General features: G+C 41.5%; 1 protein-coding gene across 1 annotated transcript in view; it reads right to left on the bottom strand.

Moving 5' to 3' along the window:
- GPR158 (G protein-coupled receptor 158) overlaps positions 1-25,456 on the bottom strand; it is a 205,327-nt gene extending 179,871 nt beyond the window's left edge. The window contains exons 1-2 of the mRNA XM_010582222.1: positions 24,585-25,456; positions 8,907-9,012 (exon numbers count right to left, since the gene is read on the bottom strand). Coding sequence (XP_010580524.1) covers positions 8,907-9,012; positions 24,585-25,456 — 978 coding nt within the window. The remainder of the gene's footprint in view (positions 1-8,906; positions 9,013-24,584) is intronic.
- Between the last annotated feature and the right edge of the window lie 179 nt (positions 25,457-25,635).

Raw genomic sequence — 25,635 nt, 5'->3', positions numbered from 1 at the left:
GAAGAAAACAGTGCAGTATTACAAGTATAAAATTGTCTTATTTGTCTCTACAGTAACATCTACTTTTCCTCACCATCTCTTCCAAGTAAAGGAGGAATCAAAGACAGTAAATATCTTAGTTAAGAAGTTTACATGCATAAGGTGTTGGGGAGAAGTGTGTTTTCTTTCACTACTTACTCACTGACAGAAAGAAGAGTAAAACCCTTAGAGGAGATGAATAAGAAAGAAAAGCAGTAATACGATGAAGCTCAGTAATGGCTTATAAACTAGCCAAAACATAAAAAAGAAAAGAAGAAATATGCAAAAAGATAAAGATCAAAAATCAAGTGTTCTGCATTCCCGTGTTAGTACTGGTGCTTAATATATTCATGATCTAAAATAGCACAGGGCAACAAAGCAATGAAGAAACACAAAAGAAGATATTAAGTAGGTTAGTAAAGACTGAGAAATTTCTAGGAGACCAGTCCCTGCTCAGTGAATGGATGACCTGATAGCCATCAGTTTACAGTACTGGCAAATGCAAACTAGAACAAATCATGTGAATCATTGGGATCTAAACAAAAGCATAAGTAAACCAAAAGTAGTTCTTTTTCATTTGCAAAAAAAATTCACCTCCTACCAGAAGTCACCAACAAAAATGATGGTATTTGAATGTCTAGCACTATAAAATTGTGCTCCAAAAATAAAACTAAATGAGTTTGTTTCCATTCAGGCTATTACTATGGCTCAGTACATTGCTTTGAATATGAAGATTCAGCAGCTATTCTCTCTAGCTTTTCATCTTGGGATCTTTAATATGTTTTCAATCTAATTTTAATTTGTTACAGAAAAAGAGGAATTAACTTTCTTCTCAAGGCTAAACTTGTCTCTTGTGCAGGTATCATGAAGTATAGAAAAAGCAGGAGGAACAGTTGCTATATTTTTAAAAAGTTTTAATTAAATAAGGCAGACGAGTTTTTTTCCATTAGTTTACTGTTTCTCAAGTCCATGTTTTTTCAACAAAAATAATTAACTGTAGAATATGTGCCATGCATGAGCAGAATTTTCATATTTTAACAACCAAAAAACCCTCTGCAGTATATTGTCTGAGTAAGCAAACAGCTAAGCATGCAAGTCAGGAACAGAGTCTGCACAGTTCATAGGACGCTGGTGTCCTTTGCAATGACAGCAAGTGCAGCAACAGTGCTTTTAGCTAAGAGGAGGTTGGGTGGCTTCATTTTTGACCAGAATGCTATCACAAATCAAGATCACTAAGAAAGCTACAAAGCTGGTCTGACACAGGTTTGAAAAATATATCAGGATGCTTAACCCTTCCTGGAACTATCTGAAGGATGGGGTGGATGCGTGCTGTAATGCACCCCAAAATCCCATTCTGAAGATGATTCAGCCTGGGCCCTAGCTGGAGCACATCAGAACTCCCTTCCAGATCACAAGCTTGGCATACCTTTACCGAAGAAACCAAACTGTGCAGAGGGTAATTTGCACGCCTGGAGATCACACCTCAATTTGAGTCAGGGTGTCTATCAGTTTAGAGATAATTTTGCCTGTGTGTCCCAGCTGTAAGATGGGTTAACAGTCTTTATATTATCTCACAAGATATGGAAGTAGTTGCGTATCTTCCCAGATAAGCGTATCAAATCTCACACAGGATGGACCAGATGCTTTGATACCAAAATGCTGTATATTTATCTAATTGCATATATCTAATTGTGCTTAATGCTACTAGAGACATTTTTCAGATATTGTACAGTCCTCCGAATGTAGTGATAACAAAGGAGCACCTTGAATGAAGCTGTGCTCTGTTTATACCTAGATCCGATACAGCTACTGGCACTTCATATCTGGGAAAGGTAACTCACAGCCAGCCTGCCAAAGGAGAACAGTCCAGCCTGGTTACAGTCCCCAGGCTCTTTGCTGCAAGGTCTTCTGTGGCTCCCAATAGACCCTGATGTTCTGTCTCTTGCCCCAGTCACAGTCAGTTTCTCAGTCTCTCTCCTGGGAAGAGCTCTTCCCTGTGCCCATCCCCTTCTCTGCAACTTCCCCTCTGCTACCACCAGGTATATTTTGTCCATGTCCCTGCAGCTACCTAAACTTTTGGGCCTCACCTCTTTCCTTCCCAAACAGATGCAGAGAGCCACCAGTTCAGCTAATTGGCGTTGCCTAATAGGATGCTCTGTCCAGCAGAGAAAGACCTGAAAGCTGTAGCAATAGATCTGAAAGACCTGGTAATTGATGCAATGCTATCATCGCCTGTCAGCTGCAAGAGAAACCAAATACCTCCCTGCTATTTTAATTTTTGTCAGCATCATTCAACCAATCACCTACTGCTTTTCACTTTTTAACTCTGGGGGAAGGAAAACAGCAGCAAATAGAACTGACCCGGATGAATTTAAATGCTCAAGTTAACACTGCTAACTAGGATGAAAGGAATTGTTGCAAAGGTTTTCTTCTTCTGAAGAAAACACTGATAACCGAGATTAGCTCCTGCAAAACACAGAATCATTTAAATTTTTTTCTTAAAAGGCAAAGATGCTGTAGCTAAGCAACCTGCCTCTTCCTTAAACTGAAAGTTGGTTTTCATAGCACCTTGTTTATCACTAAAAGCTCTGACAAACCTCCACCTTATTTTATGTAATTGTGTCTGGGGGAACGCCAGATTAGATATGGTATACTGTCATAAAGGGACTTTTCCCATGAATGCAGATGATGCAGTTATTTTTAAAATAGCATCTGAAATGTGTTCTTTGTGTCACTGCATGCTCTTCAAATACACCAAGTTCTGTGAGCAGCTGTCAGTCTGAGAGAACAGATATGCCTTTCTCCTTTTGGATCCAAGAAGTGCTGGCTATGTTTTCTTTATTTGTGTACTGAACTGAGCTGCTCCCCCTTCTGTCTTAGATTGCCCCTTCAGCCCAGGATTTGATATAGCATTTAGTATTTGTATTCTACCACTAAAGAACTTGTTTTCTTCTAAGAGGAAATACATCCTGATGTACGCTCTCTATCCTGGTTTGGGTACTTCACTTGCCCTATCCTGGATGCGATCTGTAGCTGGGTACTTCACTTGCCCCATCTTGGATGCAATCTGTAGCTCCATAGATGATGATTATTTCCAAATTAGAAGTTAACTATATTCCATAAACCCTGTTCACTCAGACTGAACCACCAAACAGCTTTCTTTTCAAATTTTTCCTCATTCTGACTGCATCTTTCCTAATGGACAGGACAGAAAACACAGGCAAGTACACAAGCAAAACCAGTAATATTGGGCATGATCCACTTAGTTATGACTTTGGATGTTAATCTCGTCATGCTTCCCCTCCCACAGAATATGTGCATTAATAGCCTTTTCCCAGTTTGACAAGGGCACTGGAAAGCATCTGTTTGAAAAACCTGCAAAGTGCTGGGTTTTTTCCTCTCTCCCAACTCAGATCCCATCACAATTTTATTTTTAATAACCCTCACCTCCCCCTTTTTCAGTTGGTTGTCTGTAACACTACATACAGTATAATAAAATATGATGGTCCCAAATGTTTTGCTAAACAATAGAAAAAAGATTTTGGCTGTACTGACAATTTGTTTTCCTTTCTCAATTGGTTTTGTGTTTGTGCAGAATAAATACACACACAGGAGGCCTATGCATCTTTCTACAAACACAGATATACACAACACACTATATACAGACAGCAATGCCACTTTTTTGTTTAATCTGCCTCTCTCATTCCCTCTAGATATTTTTGCACGCTGTCATTTGTGGAATACTGTTGAAACCCAAAGGGATGTCAGCTGAGCCTGCCTCACATTGCAAGCTGTTGGCAGTCTCATTAAGGATGGGAGAACAGCGTGGAGTCTGCTGCCGTTTTTCACGGAGTGATGCTACTGGTTGGAGGCATTCGGTGGAGCTCAATGGACTATGCCAGCTGATTTCTTCAGATGCTCCTCAGCCTTGATTTTATTGTTGGCGTCTCAACATGGACTCTAAAGTTGTTACTAAAAGTGCCAGCAGCTGCTGCCAGCATGTATGGGGAAGGAATCTAATATATTAAAAGAAAAATCTTCTATGGTTTCAAACAGGGTAAAAAAATGCATGTTTTCTTACCCCCATAACCAGCTTTGCCTGTACAATGAAATTACTTTGGATTTGTTATTGGGTAACTATATTCTTCCTATGTTTGTTAATTTCAGAATTATCTGCATCATTTTGTTCTTTACCCAATTCATTTTAATTATTTCTAACCCTGCGGATATTACCCGTCTCATCTGTTGCAGCCCCACAGAATCCAAATCTCTTGCCCATGTGTTTTTTGGGGGAAACTGTTCCCTATTTGGGTGTCAAGGTAGAGGGAGCAGGAAGGAGAACATAGCTCTCTATGCTTCACCATGAGTTGTGCCTTCTTCCCCCAGGTCAAGAAAAGAACACCTGGCCATCAGCCTCTTTTTGGCCTATACAATTTAATAAAAAGAGAGGAAAAAAAAAATCACAACTGAAATACACTGTAGCCAGTGCTGCAGTTTGGCTTTCCTGTGTAAGGTCTCACCTAACTTCCTGCCTAATTAGACTGAGAAGTTTCCAGTCATCCTGAGGTTGAAAGAGGGCATTCTTGTTCTCCCAGTTCATCTAGGCTGCTATGAAATCAGAGATATATCGGTCCTGTGCACAAAAGAGAACAAATCAAGAAGAAATATGACTGTATATTAGGAATTTAGGTTGTCAATTTAAAAATGGGGAATCTAAAGTTCCCAGCTCTTGCTTTTGTTTTGTATTTGAGGGCACCATACATAAAACAAGATATTTAAGAGTCACCAATCCATCTCCTGAGGAACACCTAAATCTAAGGACAGGTGGCAGTTAAAGGAAGAATAGTATGTCTAAGCATTTTGTGTATTTGAGTCATAATATTCTTTAATTCTCCAACCACACGTTATTCTTCTTTCAAGCAAGGACTAGCACTAGAACTATTCCATCACATAATCAGGTTACTCTTGATGACCTTCCAAAGCCAAATCCCAATGTCACTGTTAGCATAATCTCCTAGTGATTCTGTGCCAGAGCACGTGAAGGCAATACAGTACTTTCAAAAACAATCTATTTATTTTCTGGTAGAAGTTGGGTCCCATCCATTCCTCCTTTTTTTCTATCTAGCACATACAGACCACTGGTTTACTATAAGTTTACATTCACCATAATGCACCTCCATCTCCCCCCTTTCAATTGATTTTTATTGAGAAGACAAACACTTCAGGACAGCACAGAAAGTAGGAAAATTTGTCAGCAATGTGTCTAGTAGATTTTAGCCACTATAAAATTAACTGAAATAAAAGACAAAGTAAAGAAGCATTTTAGTAATCCGTAAGTTGGTTTTTTTCCTCCTCTTGTCCATTCCCTACGACGCTCCCTTGCCCTTCTCTGTCACTTGCTATATTTTCATAGTGTTAGGGAAGAGGGGAGTTTTCTCTCTGAAATATTTAGTTTTGTGCCTTAGCTTTAAGGGCACTGGTAGCCCAGCCACGTATGGGCTATTCAGTAAACAGACTTTCAGAGCCAAATCAGAAATTCACTATGGCAAAGGCTTTCCAAACAGTCTATGGAAAGGCTATGCTGCACTAAATACTCAAGTCACCTAAGAAAACTAAAGAGAGGAAGGTGGGTCTAAATTAAGCAGAACTGGAAATCCAGAGATCTCCGTTCTCTTCCTTACTCTGCTGGAGACAGTCTTTGTAATCTGGGACAGAGCATTCCAGCATCAGCAGGTATTTCTGTATCTGCCTCTAAGAAGATAAAAGAGGGGATGGGGAATATAATTTTGTTAGCATTTATAAGGCAAACTATGTGGAAAGCATTGTTGCACAACTATGTAATTTACCTTTATTCCACACAGTAGATTCCAATGAAACAAAGTGTGAAGAGCAGAATATGGGACCAGCTTGTAAAGAAAGAACTCTCCTAAAGTGGTGACTATAGGGTAAAAGGAGAGAAACCTCTGTAGATTGTTCCCAGCAACTCCCTGTCCTCAGGGTCACTGTTATTAAGCAAAGAGTCTCAACCTCTTCAGGCATAATAAGGAAAGGCACTCCCTGCTTGCCAGTTTCATTTTGGAGGAGGTTTGTATTACCTATATACCCTTCTCTTAGTCATGAGAGCCTTGTTGATTTAACACTCTAATAAGTGCCATGGAGAAGGAAAAACAGCTGGCAGGTTTTTGCTCTACATACAAGTTGAAAAGCCATTCATGAAGTGGCATTCATCTCCTTACCCATGTTATTCACACCTTTAGGTGTGAACATGAGCCACTCACATATACAGCATCACTCATTAAAAAACTTTTGCCCTGGAATGCATATTTTAATTCCTTTTTGCATCACAGGAACTCACAGACTACAGCATCGCAGTAGTACTAAAACAAAATGACAAAACCATGCAACTGTCCAGTATGAAAAATAAGACATCCTTTGTAACACCAGCAAACCTAGTGCTTTCTATTGTCAAAAGAGCAGAAAGCATCTCTGGTTTTACACTGATATATCAGGTTGGACTCAACAGTAGTGGAAGTGTTGTACAAAAAAAAAAAGATTATTGTAAACTATGTAGAGCAGTCTTTGTTAGCTCTAAAGAACAAAAAAAACCACTATGCAGAATAAACAGGGACAGGAAAAAAAAAAAGAAGTAAAAACAACAGTGCAAATTAGTCTGGTAAATAAAAGCTCTGCAAAGAAACCTACTTGAGCACAGCCAGCTTTACAACAACACAACCCAGAATCCCAACATGAAGAACTGATCTGTAATGTACCTTTTAGGTAAAAGAAATGTTATTCTCTCGTTCAGCAGATCAGAAATGCCTACCATCCTCTCAGCAGGAGAGTGAAGCCCAGAATGCCAAGAACCCAGTCCTGGTTCAGAGCTGGTGGAGACACCATCTCTGCATCAGTGGTCCATGACAGCCACCTCAGTTTCTCATGCACAGTAAGAATCCACATCATAGAGGTGAGATTTTCCAGCTTGCCCACTGAGACACTAAAGACTGTGGAATTAAAATGTTTTTGCAAGTCATAGAAAACTTGCTGTAACCCTTAAGGTTGTCTTTCATGCAGAATTTCATTCTGCACTCAGTTTCCTAAATGACACTCCGCTTGCCTCGTGTGCAATAATAAAATGGAAGGTAGATTTTCCTAAATGTCATATTCATGAAGAAAACCCCTTTTCATAATCAGAGTGAATTCCACAGAGAAATAAAAACTACTTTTTACTCCCCTGAAAATGAATTGTGAAGAGCAAAAAAAAAAAAAAAAAAAAAAAAAAAAAATTCCTTTTAGCTACCCCCCTTCTCCAACAAATTCTTCCAGAGAGAGTAGCTTTTTGCATTGTTCTCTCCAGGACACACTCTTAAGGACTTAGATTTGGAAGGGGGGTGTATTTGTGGAATTATATCCAGTTTGATTTGACTCAGATTCTGTTTTCCTATATATTAAGAATACAGACCACGATTCAGAGCACATTACAGCAAACAACAGGCTTTGAACCAGATCAAAGCTGTGTTAAAGCCCACCACTGATCCTTCTTAATTTTCTCCATTTTACTTTTGCTTTGGTTTTTCTTAGTCTTCTCATAGGGATTTTTTTTTCCCCTCTTCTTCTTGGTTGCAGGAAGAGATGCAACTTCCAAACCCACCTCTCTGCTGACAATTTTGCTCATAAGACATTAGGAAAAGGAGAAGCACTTGCCAAAATATATAACAACATTCAGGATAACTATCATATGTTAGAAAACAAGGTTTACTAGATCTCATGGGAAACAATATTGTCTTCTAGGAAGAAAAATGAGATATTAAAAAATTGAATTCAGAAGTCAAAAAGCACTTGACAGAAAAAAAATCCTTTTTTTTTTCCATTTGCAGAAATATTTCATTAAAAATTAGTCTTTAAAGACTACTTGATTTCTCATTTCAAGTTTATTTTAAGAAAAAAATTCAAGTGAAAAATAACAAAAAGGATGTTTACAAAACTTCTGAGTTTTTCTTGCTCAAAAATGTTAGTAGACGAATTCATCAAAACCAATTCTTTTCCTAAATTTAGATTTGGCTTTGATAAACTGGAATTTTATAACAAATTAGGCAAACATCTCCTGACTTCTGATAGACAACCATCAACTTTCTCTACATTTTAGTTGTCCTTTCTGAAAGCACAAAAGTGCCCGAGGTGCCTTGTATCACAGAAAACAAATGGGTGACTTTGAAAACAGCATCATATGCCATAATAAAAAGAAAAATCATTGAATGCATTTTGTTTTAAAGTTTCATTGAACACATATAACTGGCCAGGCTGAATGATCTATGATATGCTGACAGACAGAGCCAGACACAGACCTACAGAAGAAAGGGGAAGCAGGAAGGAGCTGAACAGAAACATTTAGTCAGCTCTGTCAAAATGTTGGCATTTCTATTAAGAAAGAATTACAGTATCCAAGTCTGTCTGTTATTCTGTATCCTACCAAAAGCCCATGTTTTTCTGAAAAATTATTATTAGCATTTGAGCTACTTTCACTGTATTTTGCAAGGCTGTCCAGTCAAAAGTGATGCTGACATTAAAAGCCTATTTTGATTTTGAGTGTAAAATAATTGTTTGACTTACAAGCAGAACTTCATAAATCATTTCACTAGTAATACTCTTTCCCTACAGCTGTTATTTCCGCACAATAACTTAGCTTCTGTTTTATTTAACGCCAATATTCTGAAATGCAGGCATTCCTGAAACTCATGTGTACCATAACACCTTGCGCAGAAAGATTTTTTTTCAGCCTACAAATGACATTTAAAGTCTATAAAATAGATAGCGTTTATACTACAGAAAATTATTCATAGTGGAAAGACTTGTTATTGAAGTGTAGCTCAGTCCCTTAAGGACAGACATACCTCAGAATTGTTGAGATGACACCTGTGCGTCCCCGAGAACCACCCCTCACTCGAACACTGGTCAATGTCCACCTTCTGTAGATTGATGTCGACTTTGACAACACCTCTGAAAATAGAGAAAAACAGCCTTGAACACAGAGACTACAGAAATAGGTTCAACTTCTTTATGATGTTGTAGCCTGCAAAGCGGAGCTACATCTTTCTTCTAAATACAGAATTTGATGAAAAGTCTGAAAACAGAGAAGTGTCATGTTCCCAAAGCCACAACTGCAGAGACACATTCTTACATTAGACCTTACTAACATGTATTACAAAAGCTCAGTAAATCTAATGCACTGTGTAAGTGTAAGGTGGCAGGCAGGAAGTTATACACTCAAACAATTTAATGCCCTTCATATTTTACAATGCAGCAAAGAACTAAAATACAACAAACAACCTGCACTACTTTTTCCGAGACCAGCAACCTCCCCAGCCGACCCCAAGTACGGTACCAGGCACTGCACCTTAACCGCATGCCCGGTGACAATGACATCCTCCCCTTTGCTCCAGGGAATGCTATTTACCAAAACAACTGGCAAAACCCTTTTTGTACTCTCCCCAGAGACACCCCGACCTTCAGTGACTTCAGACCTCTTCTCCTCAGCTCAGCGCCCTCCCCCAGCAGACACCCAAACCCCTCTCTCCCCATCTCAGCCAGCTGGCGCTGGTATAATACCTGATAGAGCAGAAAGGCAGCACGAGCCAGGAGTAGGCTACTGATGTCTGTGAAACAAACAAACAAAAAAATTCCTACATACATAGGTCCTCAAGGACTGTCTAAACTGTATTAGTTCCATGCCAAGAATGCTCAACTTTTCATCATCAGTAGTTTCCCTCAATTTTTTTTTTAACTGAAAAGCTAACAACTCAATTTCAAAGCCAACGCTTTGTTTTATAAACAACTCTGAAATCACCAAAAGAAAAAAGGCTGTAAGGCTGTAGTTGCATATCTTAAAAAAAGCCTTCAAAAATTTCCTTATTCTCTCTAAAATAACCTCCAGAATGACTTTGTACATAGAACATTTATAGCATCATCTTGTGAGAGCACATATCTGTAACTGCTTCACTGCTGTCTGGACTTAGCAAAAATATCAGTATGCAACTTTGGATAGTTAGATCATTACACGGACTCACTCATAACAGACGAGTGCCCTGTAGTGGTTTCTTCAATCTAGGGTGCCACTCCTTTTAAGTCAACCATTTCAGCCACAAGTTTTGATTTCCACAGCCTGAACTTCCATGACTACAAACACCATCATTGCTCCTTTCAGGCTGTGGACTACCAAGGGCATGGCCCAAACTCTATCTCAAGAACACCTCACTCTCCTCAAAGCACGTTGCCTCTTTTAATTAAAGCTCAGTATATATTATTATTATAGAGCTACAGAGACATATATCTGAGAGGCCACTTATGAACAAAATCAGAATAGGCATAAGAAAGTAAGCTTGATCAAAACCAGGACAATACTGCTCCCTCATCCCTAGCCCTAGTACAGCAAAGTGCAAAGTGTCCACAACAGCTGTATTTGGACATTCATTTTCAGACATGCTATATAGTCATTGGAGAAACACAAGCACATCATTTAAGTGATCTGAAGAAGAATGCATTAGGAAATTGTGTAGGCTAGCCAGTAGGAAGTTAGATATTATAGGTGCACTTCACCTCCCTCTGTCTCCTGTCTAAAATCTAAATAATCTGATGCTGGGCACACTTAGAAATTACCTAAGATATTTAAGTGCTGGCCCTAGTAAGTTCAATTTGAAATAGCACACACCATGCTTCTAGAATATTCAGAAATATTTTTAGTTTACAGCTTTATGCATTTCCACTCTTGTTTTGAACAACAGCTTCTCCACAGACTGCTAAAACTACACTTCCATTCCAATGAACTGTTTTTTCTGTGTTCCAGGTGACCAACAACCTCAAGGGAAAAACTGCCATACTCTACAGACTAACTCTTCATATGATGTTAGTGGATTATCTTAACCTGATAACAAGGTATCTGTCTCAGATGCTCATAGGAATAGAGGTAACTAATTCCTCATCTGTTCACATGCAGATCCCATCAGGTAGGTTTCTAGTATTTTCTGGACCTGAGCATAAACATTAACATGTGGGCTGGGGACAGGACCTGTTCTGCAAGTGAATAATCTCACCATGGCTGCATACAGGCACGAAGCAGGCAGTAGGACCAGGACCAACACTACTCCTTGCTCTCCTAGTTTATGTTATCCAGGCACCTTGGCAAGGATCACTCAAGCATTAGCATCATTCCGACTACTCTAAAGAAATCAGTTTGTACAGTAGAAAAAACAGTGATGATTCATCCTTATTAGGACTGCAACAGATTCACCTGGGAGACTCTCAAGCACCTTAGGGAAGTAGGTCTTTATTTCCCTTTACACGGAAAGCTTTTCCCTTGTGTACATTTTGTTTTTAACTGATAGGAGAGGAAACTCCTCTTTCCCTCTACAAACACTTCCACAATGATAGAGGTACATATTACAAATTAAGGGTAAACTAATCACTGCTAGGAAAGGAGAAACAACAGTTTGCTGTGTGGTATCATGAGCAGACCCTGTAGAAGCACCGTGTCAGTACAAAGGGATATAAAAATTTTCAAAAGAAAACTTACCTAGAGGTTACTTCTGAGAAAGACAACACATACAAGCCAGAGGAATTACAGACTGAGCACACTGAGCAAGCATGTGAGTATGGCCTTGTACCAGACATGCTGCAATTTGAAGAATTAGTGGCATGTTCTACTGGGCCAAGAGGCAGAAAGCAGGATAACATCCTAACGCTCAGAGCCACATGATGGAAAGAAAGAAAATGTACTTCCAGAATTTCACATCAGAATTGATTAAATAACTTGTATCCTTTGAAAACTCTTCGATACAATTATTTTGTTCAAAATAGATATGAAAAATCATAGATTCATACAACAGCTGTCATTGGAAGAAACCTCTTGTGATCATCCAGTCCAACCACCTGCTCAAAGCAGGCTCAGTTCAGTTGGGTTTTTTAATACCTCCAATAATGGAGACTTCACCACCTCTGGGAAACCTGATCTAGTGTCTGACCACACTCACAGTGTCAAAAAAGGTTTTCTGATGTTTAAATGGAATTTCTTGTATTTCAATTTGTGCCTCTTGTACTTTGTCCTTTCACTGACTACCCCTGAGAAAAATCTGGTTCTGTCTCCTTTACACTTTTCCATCAGGTATTTACACACACGCGTAAGATCCCCCCGGAGCCTCTTCTTCTCCAGGCTGAAAAGTCCCAGCTTGCTCAGCCCTTTTTGTCTGTCAGATGCTCCAATCTTTAATCATCTTTGTGCCCCTTCACTAGGCTCACTCCAGTACATCATGTCTCTTGTACCAAGGACCCCAGAAGTGGACACAGCACTCCTGATGGAGCCCCACCAGGCTGGGTAAAGAGGAAGGATCACCTCCCTCAACCTGTTGGCAATGCTCTTCCTCTCATAGCCCAGGAGGCTGTCAGTCATCTTTGCCGCAAGCACACATTAGTGATTCATGTCAAACTGGTGTCCACCAGGACCCCCTAGGCCTCTTCTGCAAAGCTGCTTTCCAGTCATTAAGCCCCCGGCCTGTACTGGTGCATGGGGTTACTCCCTCACAGGCGCAGCACTTGGCATTTTTGCTGAACTTTACAAGGTTCTTGTTTGCTCATTTCTCTAGCCTGTTTCAGTCCCCCTGAATGGCAACACAACCATCTGGTCTCTCAGCCACTCGTCCCAATTTTCGTCATCTGCGAACTTGCTAAGAGCACACCCTAGCCTATTGTCCAGACCACTAAATGAAAATGTTAAACAGAATTGGCTCCAGCATCAACCCCTGGGGTCTATCAATAGTGTCTGGCCTCCAGCTGGACTCCAGTCATCTATACGCAGAAGGCTACTGGGTTGGTTAAACACTGTTTCCCCTTCATTAACCCACGCTGACCACTCCCAATCACATTCTTCTCCTTAGTGTGTTTCAGAAGTGGTTTTCAGGAAGGTTTGCTCCATCGCCTTTCCAGGGATTGAGGTGAGGCTGATCAGCCTGTAGTTCTTGGAAGACATCAGGTACCTCTGCCTTTTCCATGTCCTCTGTCACAAAGTTCACTGCCCCATTCAGCAGCAGGCCCACATTCTCCTTAGTCCTAGTTTTGCTGCCAGTGTACTTACTTCTTGTTGCCCTTCATGTCCCTCACCAGATTCAGCCCCATATGGGCTCTGGTTTCCCTAACCCCACCCATGCACAGAATCATAGAAACATAGAGTCATTTAGGTTGGAGAAGACCTTTAAGATCATCGAGTCCAACCATTAACCTAATACTGCCAAGTCCACCACTAAACCACGTCCCTAAGCACCATGTCTACACATCTTTTAAGTACCTCCAGGGATGGTGACTCAACCACTTGCCTGGGCAGCCTGTTCCAATGCTTGACAACCCTTTCAGTAAAGAAATATTTTCTAATACCCAATCTAAACCTCCCCTGGCACAACTTGAGGCCATTTCCTCTTGTCCTATCGCTTGTTACTTGGGAGAAGAGACCAACCCCCACCTCGCTACAACCTCCTTTCAGGTAGTTGTAGAGAGCGATAAGGTCTCCCCTCAGCCTCCTTTTCTCCAGACTAAACGACCCCAGGTCCCTCAGCTGCTCCTCATAAGACTTGTGCTCCAGGTCCCTCACCAGCTTCATTGCCCTTCTCTGGACACACTCCAGCACCTCAATGTCTTTCCTGTAGTGAGTGGCCCAAAACCGAACACAGGATTTGAGGTGTGACCAGTACCTAGTACAGGGGAACAGTCACTTCCCTAGTCCTGCTGGCCACACCATTTCTAATACAAGACGCTCGTGTTCACAGCCATGCCCAGACCATGTCTCCGCATTCCTCCCAGGTTATCCAACTCTGCTTCCATCTCTTGTGTACTTTCATTTTATGCTTGAGTTTTGTCAGGAGCTCCCTGTCAAGCCTTGCAGGCCTGAAAATTATCTAATTTCAAAATATTTTCATAGTACTTCTAGAAACACTAGACAATTCTTCCATTCGAAACAAAATGCGTTTTTCCCTTTGCTTCTCTTGTGTTAAAACTTATCTTACAAGAATGTTTGCCTTTCACAAAACCCAGTCTTCATGAACTCAATACAAACATTTCTACCCACACTCTTCTCCTGTCTGCAGCTCTTCTGTAGCACAAACTGAACTTCTGATATGATTAAATTGTTCTGCTTTTTCCTTTTCTCATAGCTTTACGAATTTCTAGGGTGAAAATCTACAGGAAGGAGTAACAGTACACTCCAGAAGCAGGCATATGAAAACAATCTCTCGTGACAGTTACAATCTACCATAGGCTTTCCGTTTTTTCCCCCATGGTGCACATGTTGGGTTTTTTCACTACACCCTGCAATAGATGTTCATGCTTCATGGTAACATCACAGTTCTGGTGAGGTAGTAACGGGGTCTGCAACTACTTGAGGATATAATGCTTTCAAAAGAAAAGTTTCTTTAAGCATACATGTGGCATTTACAGCAACCATCATGATGATACAAGAATTCTACTGCATTCATTTGGGATGCTTTGCCATTTTAAACACAGTCTCAGACTTGTACCCCACCGCTATTACCCAGAGGGTGCACCAGTATGTACATGATGATATATTTCTGAAATTCATCTGTGATTAATACAGTAGCTGGCACAGCCTGTTTTAGCCACCCACATTTTCAGTTATTTTTGATTCAGCATTCGGAAAATGGAACATATGGAAGAACACATCCTCCTAGAATGTATATGGACCAACTACCTGTATTATATTTATTGAACTAACTGGGAATAATTGCAGCTCTGCTGTCTTGATAGAAGCAATCAAGACAAATATCAACAGTATAAGAGTAGACTCAGCTTGTCAGCATAACACATTCATCCACACTGACAATGCTGCCTGGCTGAACCCAAGCCACAGTGATAAGTTAGTAACAATATTACTTGTAATTGGGGACCATCTGGCAAGTAAGTAAATTTTGTTAATCTCCTTATAACAATAAATATTTGTTTTCTGCCAGAATTTTACAGTCCTTACACAAAATAGATACTTAAGGAGTGCACATTCTTGTTTAACATGTATTTAAGAAAGAATTAGTTGAATTGTACATAATAGATAATCATTGAAGAATGATGTCATCAAGGATTTTCTGTCGGGTCAGAGGTTTGTTTTAAGAGGCTTTCATGTCTGTCTTAATTTCTAGTACCACTGTTTGTTGGCATGCTGTTTGCCTTGAAATCTGTGCCAGAAATTGATTTAAGCTTATTTTCCCAACCTACTAGCTATCTTGATAGTTTCAGTAGTTATAATATTTCATTGTAACAACATGTTGTAAAACCTATATCTACAGAAGAATTTTTTTTTGCCTCTACTGTTACATCATAAAAAAAGCAGAAGGAGCATGTTCTCTTTCACCCAGCCAGCTTAAGCCAGAACTGCACAGAATAATAGCCTGCCAACATTTAAATGGTGATAAACAATATCTTTGTCCTCTAGATCTTCAGAAGCTTTTTGGCACAGAGGTCACCACAGCTTAGCTAAGCAGGCATTCAAAGTTTGTCTTCTAAGTTTGTATGCTTATTTTTGCACCTGTAAGCATTGCAAGCAGCCATAATTAAGGTATAAGACATGGTTATCACATGCTGAAGCAGACATCATCCCCCAAATCTAAACGCCTGCTTAGATTCTTGCTGCCATATCCATTCACCCCTCCATGCTGTCCTTCATAAGTTCTCCTTACCACAAAACAAGGAGATAAGAACAACAAATTCTCTACAGCCATCCCGAATCTGCAAATGCCCACACCTCTAGATAAATGCACACTGTAATTAGTATAGCCAGTGTTTTCAGGGCAGATACCTTTTCTGACCATTCTCATTTTGGAGGCTGACACTCTCAAGAATGTTAATTTTCAACCAGTGCATACTACCTGACACCTGAAGCTCCTTCAATGTACTATCAACTGAGTATCCAAAAATAACCCTGGTGTCAAATTCACAAGTGAGTGACTTTCAGTCGTAAGTCTTACTGGAATCAGCAGCTTCTGCAGGTTCAAGTTGCTTTTGAAAGTTAAAATTTAGGATTCTGCATCACTTAAACATTTTTAAAACTATTACCTCTGCATATCCAGCCAGATTCACAAAAGGCTACTGGGGTGTTACATACAACATGATTTTGATGTGGACACGCAGTTACCACTAATTTCTTACTAACAGGACAGAGACAGACTTACCTAATTCCTCAGCCACAGCATGACTGCTGCTTTTCAGCACACGTTTTCATAGGAGAGCCAGCTTTCACTAAAACAAAGCTTAACGGAAGAGTAAGGTATAGCAGTGTGGGCATATGAATTAGGATTCACCTGCAAAGAAAATCCCTTTAGGCCATTTGGAACAGTACTACAAGGGCGGAATACTTAAAGATGAATCCTCTGTTTTCTGAAGAATTATTTCAGATTTATGGCACACAGCGCTGCCTCTCTGGGGATTTCCCTGCAGTTTAGTCAGAGAGCTTCCTAGATACTTCGAGGGGCGGTGATGGTTTTTTTGCCTGAGGATGTTCAGGTTGCTGCTAGCGTCTTAACTCTGTCACAAAGCATCACATTGTATAGGAATGTGAGGTGTCAGTGATGGTGGGGTACCACTTACATTAGATTCTCCCTATGACAAAAGGTCTTGGAGCCAAATTCAAGCTATTTAGTAAGAAACCAGTATTTTTTTTTTAATGCTCCCATTACTGTCCATGGGGTCAGAGACAGGTGGAAAGAAAGAGCATCAAGGAACTGTATAGAAAGTGATATAAGAAAAGAGGTTAGGAACAAGAAAAGCATTTGAATTAGAAGGATCCTACACGGGAGAGATGGCCTCAGCCTAACTATACCCAATCTTCTGACACTGAAGATTTATTTAAAGGTAATAAGGGAATTTTAAAACTGAAAAGTAAGCAGAATCCAACATTAAAAAAAAAACAAACAAAAACCAGGAAAATGGAGAGCCATAAACCTGGGCAAGGAACATAACAAAACTACAAGAATGTTAAGACAAAAACAACAGACATTTTTAGAAGCAACATGTTGAAAACATAGGGTCTACTAATTAATAACTTTTAAAATACCTCACAAAAAGGAAGCCTGAAGTAGAATCTGTAAGGCCAACAGACAACAAAGATATAAAAATTGCTCAGAGTAGAGACAGCCTTTGGAGAAAATGAATTTTTTTTCATCACTGCACACTTTAGAGCCAGGAAGGTTCCAACCTTTGAGCCACTCTTGAGAGTATCAATGTGACACAAGTGAGCTTTCACATGCAGGGTGGTTAACAAGCTGGGCACCACAACTATCCCTTCTTTGTTCAACACATTCACAGATGACCACAAATGGGTGACCAGTGACAAAGTCTGCAGATGCTAAAAATACTTAGTATAACCTACAACTAAATCTGACTGACATGGAGAAGATGAATGAACACTTTCTAAAGTGTTTTTTTATCACAAGAATCTGGGATCTCCTAATGAATTTAGATTCATGGAGCAAATTTAAAAACAGAAAAGAATTTTTTTTTCTCCAAACAGTTCATAATTAGATTATGGAATTCAATGCCAAACTACATTGCAGAAGACAAAAATGGGTTAAAAAGTGAATTAGAATCACAGAGATCAGTTTAATCCAACACTCATTCAGATAGAGTCTGAAAAACAATTTATTTTTTTTATTGCTTATTATTTGTAAATGGGATATAACCAAGACAAGAGAACTTGGCACTTCTACTGCTCTTACATTCTTCCCTAAGCACCTGTCAGAAGCTGCTTTTGGAGAAAGGGCTAGGTAAGCCTTTCATCTGACTTAACACAGCAATGTTTTTTTCTTACCTTTAGGAACATTTTTCTATCTCAGCCCAGGTTCATGAACAGACAGAATAGGAGGTGACAGTCCTGGAACTGAATCTCAGACAGTAAGGACTGTCACACGTCCATTCCCTTCAAAAGAGCTTTGACAGCCTGCTGGGCTGGAAGCCTTGCCCAAGGGGGATGGGGATAGAGAACAGAGGAGTGGAAACAGCAGTTTGACCCAAAAAGCTAGTTCCTTTTATTGCAACCTACCTACCATGTGATACATAACTGTGGACATACAGTATGTGTTTCAGTCCTCTGCTGGCCATATTTAACTTCTTTCTTCAAAGACTCACTTCTGTTTCTCCAATAGTGAAGAAAGCTGAATCATGTTTCTAAAAAAGAAATCCCTACTTATCGTTCCTTTTGTTTCATCACCATCCAGTTTTCTATCCTTATCCATGACCCCGTACAAAAAAGTCAGAGACATAATTGATTGTCTAGAGAATACTTACAATATACTGGGGGTTTCTATAAGCAGATAGTAAATCATAGGAAGACGTTTCTTTGTTCTCACCTCTTTTCAGGAATATAAATCCAAGACTTTCAGAAGTTCTAGGAAACAAATTATTCCTTTTCATTTTTAAAACCTGTTCTAAATCCACCCACACCTTCAATCATGTTATATGGGCCAAGGGGTGTTATAGAAAAAAATTTCAGCCTCACGATTTTAAAATACTTTCAGGATTATACAACTAATGTATCATCACAAAAAATTAGGAAGTCTCCTTAAACAGTTAAAATTAATTTTCTTTCTTAGTTTAGTACCAAGACTAAATAGACATTGGGGGGAAACTAAAAAAAGGAAGAAATTAAACCACATTTAAAAGAAAAAGGTTACTAACTTTTACAATCTCTCTTTTTTTATGTCTACATTTATGGTTATTTGTCATGGTTTAACCCCAGCCAGCAACTAAGCACCACGCAGCCACTCACCCACTCCCACCCCACCCAGTGGGATGGGGGAGAAAATCAGGAAAAGAAGCAAAACCCATGGGTTGAGATAAGAACTGTTTAATAGAACAGAAAAGAAGAAACTAATAATGATAATGATAACACTAATAAAATGACAACAGCAATAATGAAAGGATTGGAATGTACAAATGATGCGCAGTGCAATTGCTCACCACCCGCCGATCGACACCCAGCTAGTCCCCGCGCAGCGATCCCCCCCGCCCCCACTCCCCCCAGTTTATACACTAGATGTGGCGTCCCATGGTATGGAATACCCCTTTGGCCAGTTTGGGTCAGCTGCCCTGGCTCTGTCCTGTGCCGACTTCTTGTCCCCCTCCAGCTTTCTCGCTGGCTGGTCATGAGAAGCTGAAAAATCCTTGACTATAGTCTAAACACTACTTAGCAACAACTGAAAACATCAGTGTTATCAACATTCTTCGCATACTGAACTCAAAACATAGCACCTACCAGCTACTAGGAAGACAGTTAACTCTATCCCAGCTGAAACTAGGACATTATTTTACCAAACAACTTAACAGCTGTGAAATATTTAGCAGAAGATCAAATCACATATATTCCCTAAGAAATTACTTATTTGTCATATATACTTCTACCTCCATGGTTTAATTTGCCTTCAATAATGTTTCCTTAACTAAAAGCCCCATTATGGCCTAACACTGGAGTGGTCTGAGTCATTGTTAATAGTACAGTGGAAATCACTACATTACACTGCCTTTAGGGAAGAAACAGCTAAATTTAACTGTGCAATAAAGATTAATCTTTGCACCAAGGAATACCTTTCCAATAATTGAGAGAAGTACCAAATGTCAGGAAGACAAAAAAATATTACGAGGTAACACCTGATTCGGCCAAACTTCAGAATGAAGTTATCTGTAAATGCTCCAGAACACATCATGGTTCAAAAAACCAAAAACGAACAAAAAAAAACCCCAATTTGCTCAGCTTGCTGATTTTGTACCTTTCTGCCAAAACAGCCATTATTCCATTGCATTCTCCCAATAGTCCTTAAAAGAGATTGCAAATACTGCCCTGGATTTGGTGAAAAAACTACCTGGCATTGTTGGAACATGGTGGGAGGGAAAAAACATCCTTGTATCCTAAAGATATCCTGACCTCCCAGATGAAAAATAGTGCGAGTGATGACCAGTTCCCAAGATGTTGACATATTACAACACAACATTAAAGAAAATGAGAACAGCACGCAAGAGAACATTCTGAACTGCAAAAGCAGCAATTCATTCATCAGAGTTTGGGGATAACTGATGTCATTACACAAGGCTGAAACATTGCACATGAATCTGACTAACAGCATTCAAGAAATACTGGAACAAGACTTGAGAAGAGGGACCATGGCAACAGAGAGCTTATAACAGGAGACTAAAGAAAGCTGGCTTGTGTAGTCTAGTAAACAAAGGTGGAGAAGGGACTGCTGCCTATAAATAGGTCAGGGCAGTAAACATCAGTGAAGAGTGCTATTTCAGATAGAAAGCAGTTCTGGAACAGGAATAAATGGATGAGAACTGACTGTGAATAAATTTAGATCAGAAATCAGAAGCTATGCAACCATTAGGCCTCGCATGCCAGTGGAGTGGCAAGTCAAGAGGGAAACTTACCTACTTTAAGATGGAGATTGGTCAGCTGATGACATTAAGTGGGCTTGTGACAGCAGGAGATCAACTCAATGACTTCGGAGGACTTTTTTTTTTCTCTTCTTAAACTTGTATGTTCCTAGTAGCTAACTACTTGCACATCTTTCTTCCAGATCAAGGAGTGATCCTCCCCACTGGCCTCCTAGACTGCTGAAGCAATGAAAACCTCCCATGTCCTCTCCAGGGGCCAAGCAAATACTTTTAGAGAAGGAAATGTGCTCACAACATGCAGCCTCTCACACATTTCCACTTCCACTGTAGGGCTGCAAAGAGACCAGCTGGATCACCATGTGCCATGGAATGTGATTCATTCTCATTGTGTAATAGGAAGCAGCAGAGGAGGGTCACAGAAGATCAGTGACAAATGCTATCATCTACCCTCTGTGGCACTAGAGTTGTAGAGCGATTAGGCACATAAGATGGTGAATTCCAGCTGAAAACTGCATCAGCTTAGACTTTTTAAGAAAGGATAAAGGAATGATTAATATCACCAAGTGATTACCTCTACTCTCTGTGGATCCTCATTTCTGAATGAGCGCCTACACTGTATTTTGTAAGCAGGTGGTAAAGTCCTCTCCCTGCACGTTGGGCAGACCAAAGACCAGTGAATGCAGACAACAAAACACCAGCAAGCGCTGCTAAGAAGCTGTGGACAGTCAGCACTGCTCGCTTAGCATTGCACTGGGCTAATGTGGTCCCGCTGGGCCTCAACACCTTCTGTTTATCAAGTTGTCTTTGCTTTCTCCATTTCATCTCAGTATTGGCCCACAGTGCTAGCCTTGGCAAGACAACTTAAACAACCATATTCTCTCACCTTCCTCGGCCTTCACTTTGGACAGTTTGGCTGTCATCTCTTGGGAAGGGGGGCAAAGGGTGGGAGGTGAAATTAAAGACAGATAGCAAGCTGCTTGTGAGAGCCCCCTGCCTGCAACACTCCCTTCCTCTGGCAGAAGACACTATAACCCTTCACGACATGAAGAAAAAAGCTTTTTTTTTTTGTTGGTTTTTTTTTGCTGCACTTTCAGAATGTCACTGACAACAGCATTGCAGTAGTAGCATGTATTGAACATAACCAGTAGTAATTATTAGTATTGCCTTCATTAAACTCTTTCCATTGCTACCCCACATGACATACCCATCTGTTACTGCAACAGATGAGACACCAAGAAGCAGGAGCAACGCCTTTCCTTCTGTAATCTGTAAGAACCCCCTTCCCTGGAGATAATGTGTTCCTCAATGTCTCTTACCCTAATGTACCATGCCATAAACCTAATGTCAGCAAAGAAGAAAGTACATAAACTGTTAGAAGAATATTAAAGGGACATGCATTAAATTACCATCAATGATCTTATGCTAGACTATTAAATGGAAAGAGCACATAAACCAATCCATTACCATGTTCCTAACAGATGGTTCAGAGATCCTGTGTTGGGAGAACCGTTGTAGCTTTCTCAAAAGATGAAGGTTAATACATACTGCTTTTTACCATTTGGGCCTTAAACAGGAATTTGAAGTTAAACCATTGTGTCACTCAAAGACAGGTGGTGAGGGTAAATAAAACTTATTTCAAGAGGCACCTTAAATTAATACTAATGTTCTAATAACATTAGATGTCACATTTTTATTATATCACATGCTTATACTTTAAACCGTTTCTTCTCTTAAGAACTCACACTGAGGCTTGTACCCATCAATTATAGAAAATATTGGGCAAATATTAAGACATTCCACAAGTCTTAGGAGAAGTGTATTTTGTTTATAGTATTTCCTATGTAGCTGCAGAGTTACTTTTTCAATATCCCAAATAATAAGCTTTTATTAGAAGCCCATCTTTCATGTAGCATACCTCAAACCACGAAGACAGGAACTATCATTTAGCCTTGCCAGAATATGTGTGTGTTTGTGTGCATATATATATGTGTGTGTGTATGTGCGTATACTTCTTCCACCTGCTTCCTTATCCAGTTACCAAAAACTTACTGGCCCATTTTCTTAGAAATGTCTACCAACTCATCTCTGGTTTTGATACAACAAAACTTTGTTAGTTTTGTCCTAACTGTTCAGTACAACAGCAATACAACACTTTGAACTTGCACAGCATACCTCATCACAAGATCTTCTAAAAAAAAGGAGGTTCTCCGAACTTAGATGTGCTTAGCGGGTGCCCTTTGAAGTATCAGAGTTACAACAGGTTATTCTATTTCTTCAACTGAAGTGACTCCCACATGGTAAACAGAGGCTGGAAAGCTGAGGAAGTGAAGGCAGTACTTTGTACTGCACCCAGGAGGACCTCTACTGGTTGCCTTGGTTGGCCAGGGTTATTCCAAAATGGACCTGGTGTGTTCTGCACACCAGAGCTACCACAGCAGAAACCTGTACCACTGAGATGCTTCCTGGCATCACAGGATCTCAGCACAGAGCTGAGATTGAAGCTTTACACTCTTCTGCTTAGAGGACATGTCTCTTCTCTTCTCTGAAGTAAAGATTGAAGCTTATTTAAATTAAAGCTTTATATCAGGATCTAAATTCTCAGATAGCTGGTTAGTGGCTGCCATCCCACCCCCAGCCTGGTGGTTCTTCAGGTTATGTGAACCTCTATCCCCAACAAGAGAGTATCAGCCTACGCTAGCTTTCATCTGCATCCTGAAGATCATCAAGTGTGAAACACTGCATTTCAATGATCTATGTGAAGTTTCCTGAACTTTTCTGGACCCCTTGCTAGGGTCCAGAAGAGCTCTGCAGTAGAGCTATTCTTGGGTTTTGGTCTTGAGACAAACTCAGCAACAAACAGCCTGCAGATGAGCTCATTTTACCTTAACCCTACCAGCCCCATAAGTGTGAAAATTTCAGGGCAAAAGGTAATTCAATTGAGAAATAAGCAGCCACTCTTTATTCAACAGTTTCTGGTTTGTTTGGGTTTTGGTGTCGTCGTCCCCCACCCCCCCCCCCCCCCAAAGGATGCATGACTGCATTCACACCTATTTGATCCCACTGGATTTCAGACTAAGCCAAGAAAACCAGTATTCACAAACACTATTGCCTTGACACCTAGGTGTGGCAAAATCTCTTCAGTGTCTGCTGTGTTCTTGTCTATCTTTACCTAGTGATTCGCAGCACAAAGCAAATTCTGTGCTCCTCTCTCATCCCCTGAGGAACACCAGCTGCTTCTGGGCAGCGCGCATTCCCCAAAGGATAGAGTTACTGGTGAGCCCCACCACAGAAGTGCCAGTGGGAAAATCTGGCATCTCGTACCCCACAGGTTGCTCTCATTCTTTGGAGAAATCCCTCTTTGCTGTCAAAATACAAAGACACAAGAAAAGACCTTTTTATATCCTCCTCTCTGCTAGCTGCAGCCCAGTGGCAAAGTCCTGGTGGTAACAGCAATAAAAAAAATAAGCAATACTTTACGTATGCCAGGTAGCAGCTCCACAGCTATGTAACCGGGGGATGTCCTAAGGAAAGCTTTCCTACTGCCAGTTCAGGTTATAGCCACATGCACTATGACAGAACTGCAGTCTCTAACACTTATTTACCTACAATCATACCGACCACTGACCAGGCTCGAGCACCCCACAGTGGATGGGCTCTGGAGACCATAAATCACAGTTTACCAGCATAAAAGTCTTGTTTCCCAGGTGGTTAAAATCATAGTTGAGGTCAAGCTAGGTTTAATTACGCAGCGTCGTAAGAAATAACACCTCAGTAAACATTTTCTTTTTGCAGTCAGAAATAAACTACAACTGGCAACTGCTGCTCTTCTCTCCCCACCAGAAGCACACCAGGAACGTAACCCACATGCACACCTGTTTCAATGGGAGCAGGTAAAGCAAATGCTGTCTTACAGATGGAGATGAAAGCAATTCTTTTACGGAGCAACAGCTCCCTAAGGCACACAAAGGTAAGAGCTCAACAGGAAGGCCTGAGGTTGCTCTGCGGTGTGACTGAGCAGCCCACCTGGGAAGGGTTGATCGGGTCACTCCAGAGCCACAGCATGCCTTCCCTAGGAGGGGGGCAGAACCAAAACCCCATCCTACACCCTTCTCGATAGAAAGCAAGCAGAGGAACACTCCTCCTACCTGAACTCGGGGAGGAGGTTTGCCCGCAGCCCATAGAAAGCCGCCGAGAGAGTCACTAGCCAGCCGGGTTTGTAATTCCCATTCTCACACTCCAGGTAAGGTGAGGACCACCTGATGTGGTTCTTATCAGCAGTGAAGCTCTCCCGCCTCTTCCAGCTGTTCTCCAAAGTTTTGGGGCCCGTGTTCAAGACCTTCCTGTGCAGATGTGGCCTCCACTTGCGCTTCAAGCTGTGGAACCACTCTGTTTCCACAGAGGCGTTGGCCAGGCGGTGAGCCGAGGAGGACAAGTCCTGCAGGAGGACCTGGCTCTCGTGCCGGCTGGCCTGGAGGAAAACCTGGGGGGTGGAGGAGAAAGGCTCTGTGCTGAAAGTGATAGCTGCCCTGGAGATGTTGGGGTCCCCCTCCAGCAGGCTCCTGATCAAGGCGCGGTACCACTCCAGGTCCTCCTGCAAGTTCTGCTCCCGCGACTTATTGCTCTGGAGGATCATGTTGAGGAAGTTGGTGGCGTGGGTGAGGGTGTCCAGGGCCCCGTGCAGGGTGGGGTGCGAGGTGAAGCGCGACTTGCCGGCGAGGCTGGCCAGCTCGTACCGCCCGGAGCAGTTGGCACGCCGCAGCTCCCGGGAGTCGCCCGTGTAGAGGAACGAGGCCACGTCCTGGGGCACCTCCTCGGCGAGCCGCTGCGCCAAGATGGTGCTCTCCGTAGAGCGGCTCCGCGGGGCCGGCGGAGGCTCCCGGCTCTTGATGTGGTTGTAAATAGGCGGCCTCCCTCTGAGCGCCCGCTCCCGGCCGCGCACCGCCGGCCCTTGGCCGGCGGCAGCCCCGAGCCCCCGCTGGGCGAGGAGCAAGAGGAGAAGGAGCCGGAGCAAAGCCATGTCCCCCGGCGCTCCCGGTCGCGCAGGCACGGCGAAGTGGCTGAAGACGGGCTTCGCGCAGGCGGCCGCGGCGCAGGGGCGCGAACGCGCAGGGGCGGCCGAGCGGCAGCGGGACGGAAAGCGGCCCCCGGCCCGCGAGTCACCTGTGGCGGCGGCGGCGCCCGCGCCTTCCCCAGCGC

This window comes from Haliaeetus leucocephalus, unplaced genomic scaffold, assembly GCF_000737465.1.
Source record: "Haliaeetus leucocephalus isolate CR32 unplaced genomic scaffold, Haliaeetus_leucocephalus-4.0 Scaffold0, whole genome shotgun sequence".
Classification (NCBI taxonomy): domain Eukaryota; kingdom Metazoa; phylum Chordata; class Aves; order Accipitriformes; family Accipitridae; genus Haliaeetus; species Haliaeetus leucocephalus.
This window is presented reverse-complemented; position numbering and strand designations above follow the sequence as displayed.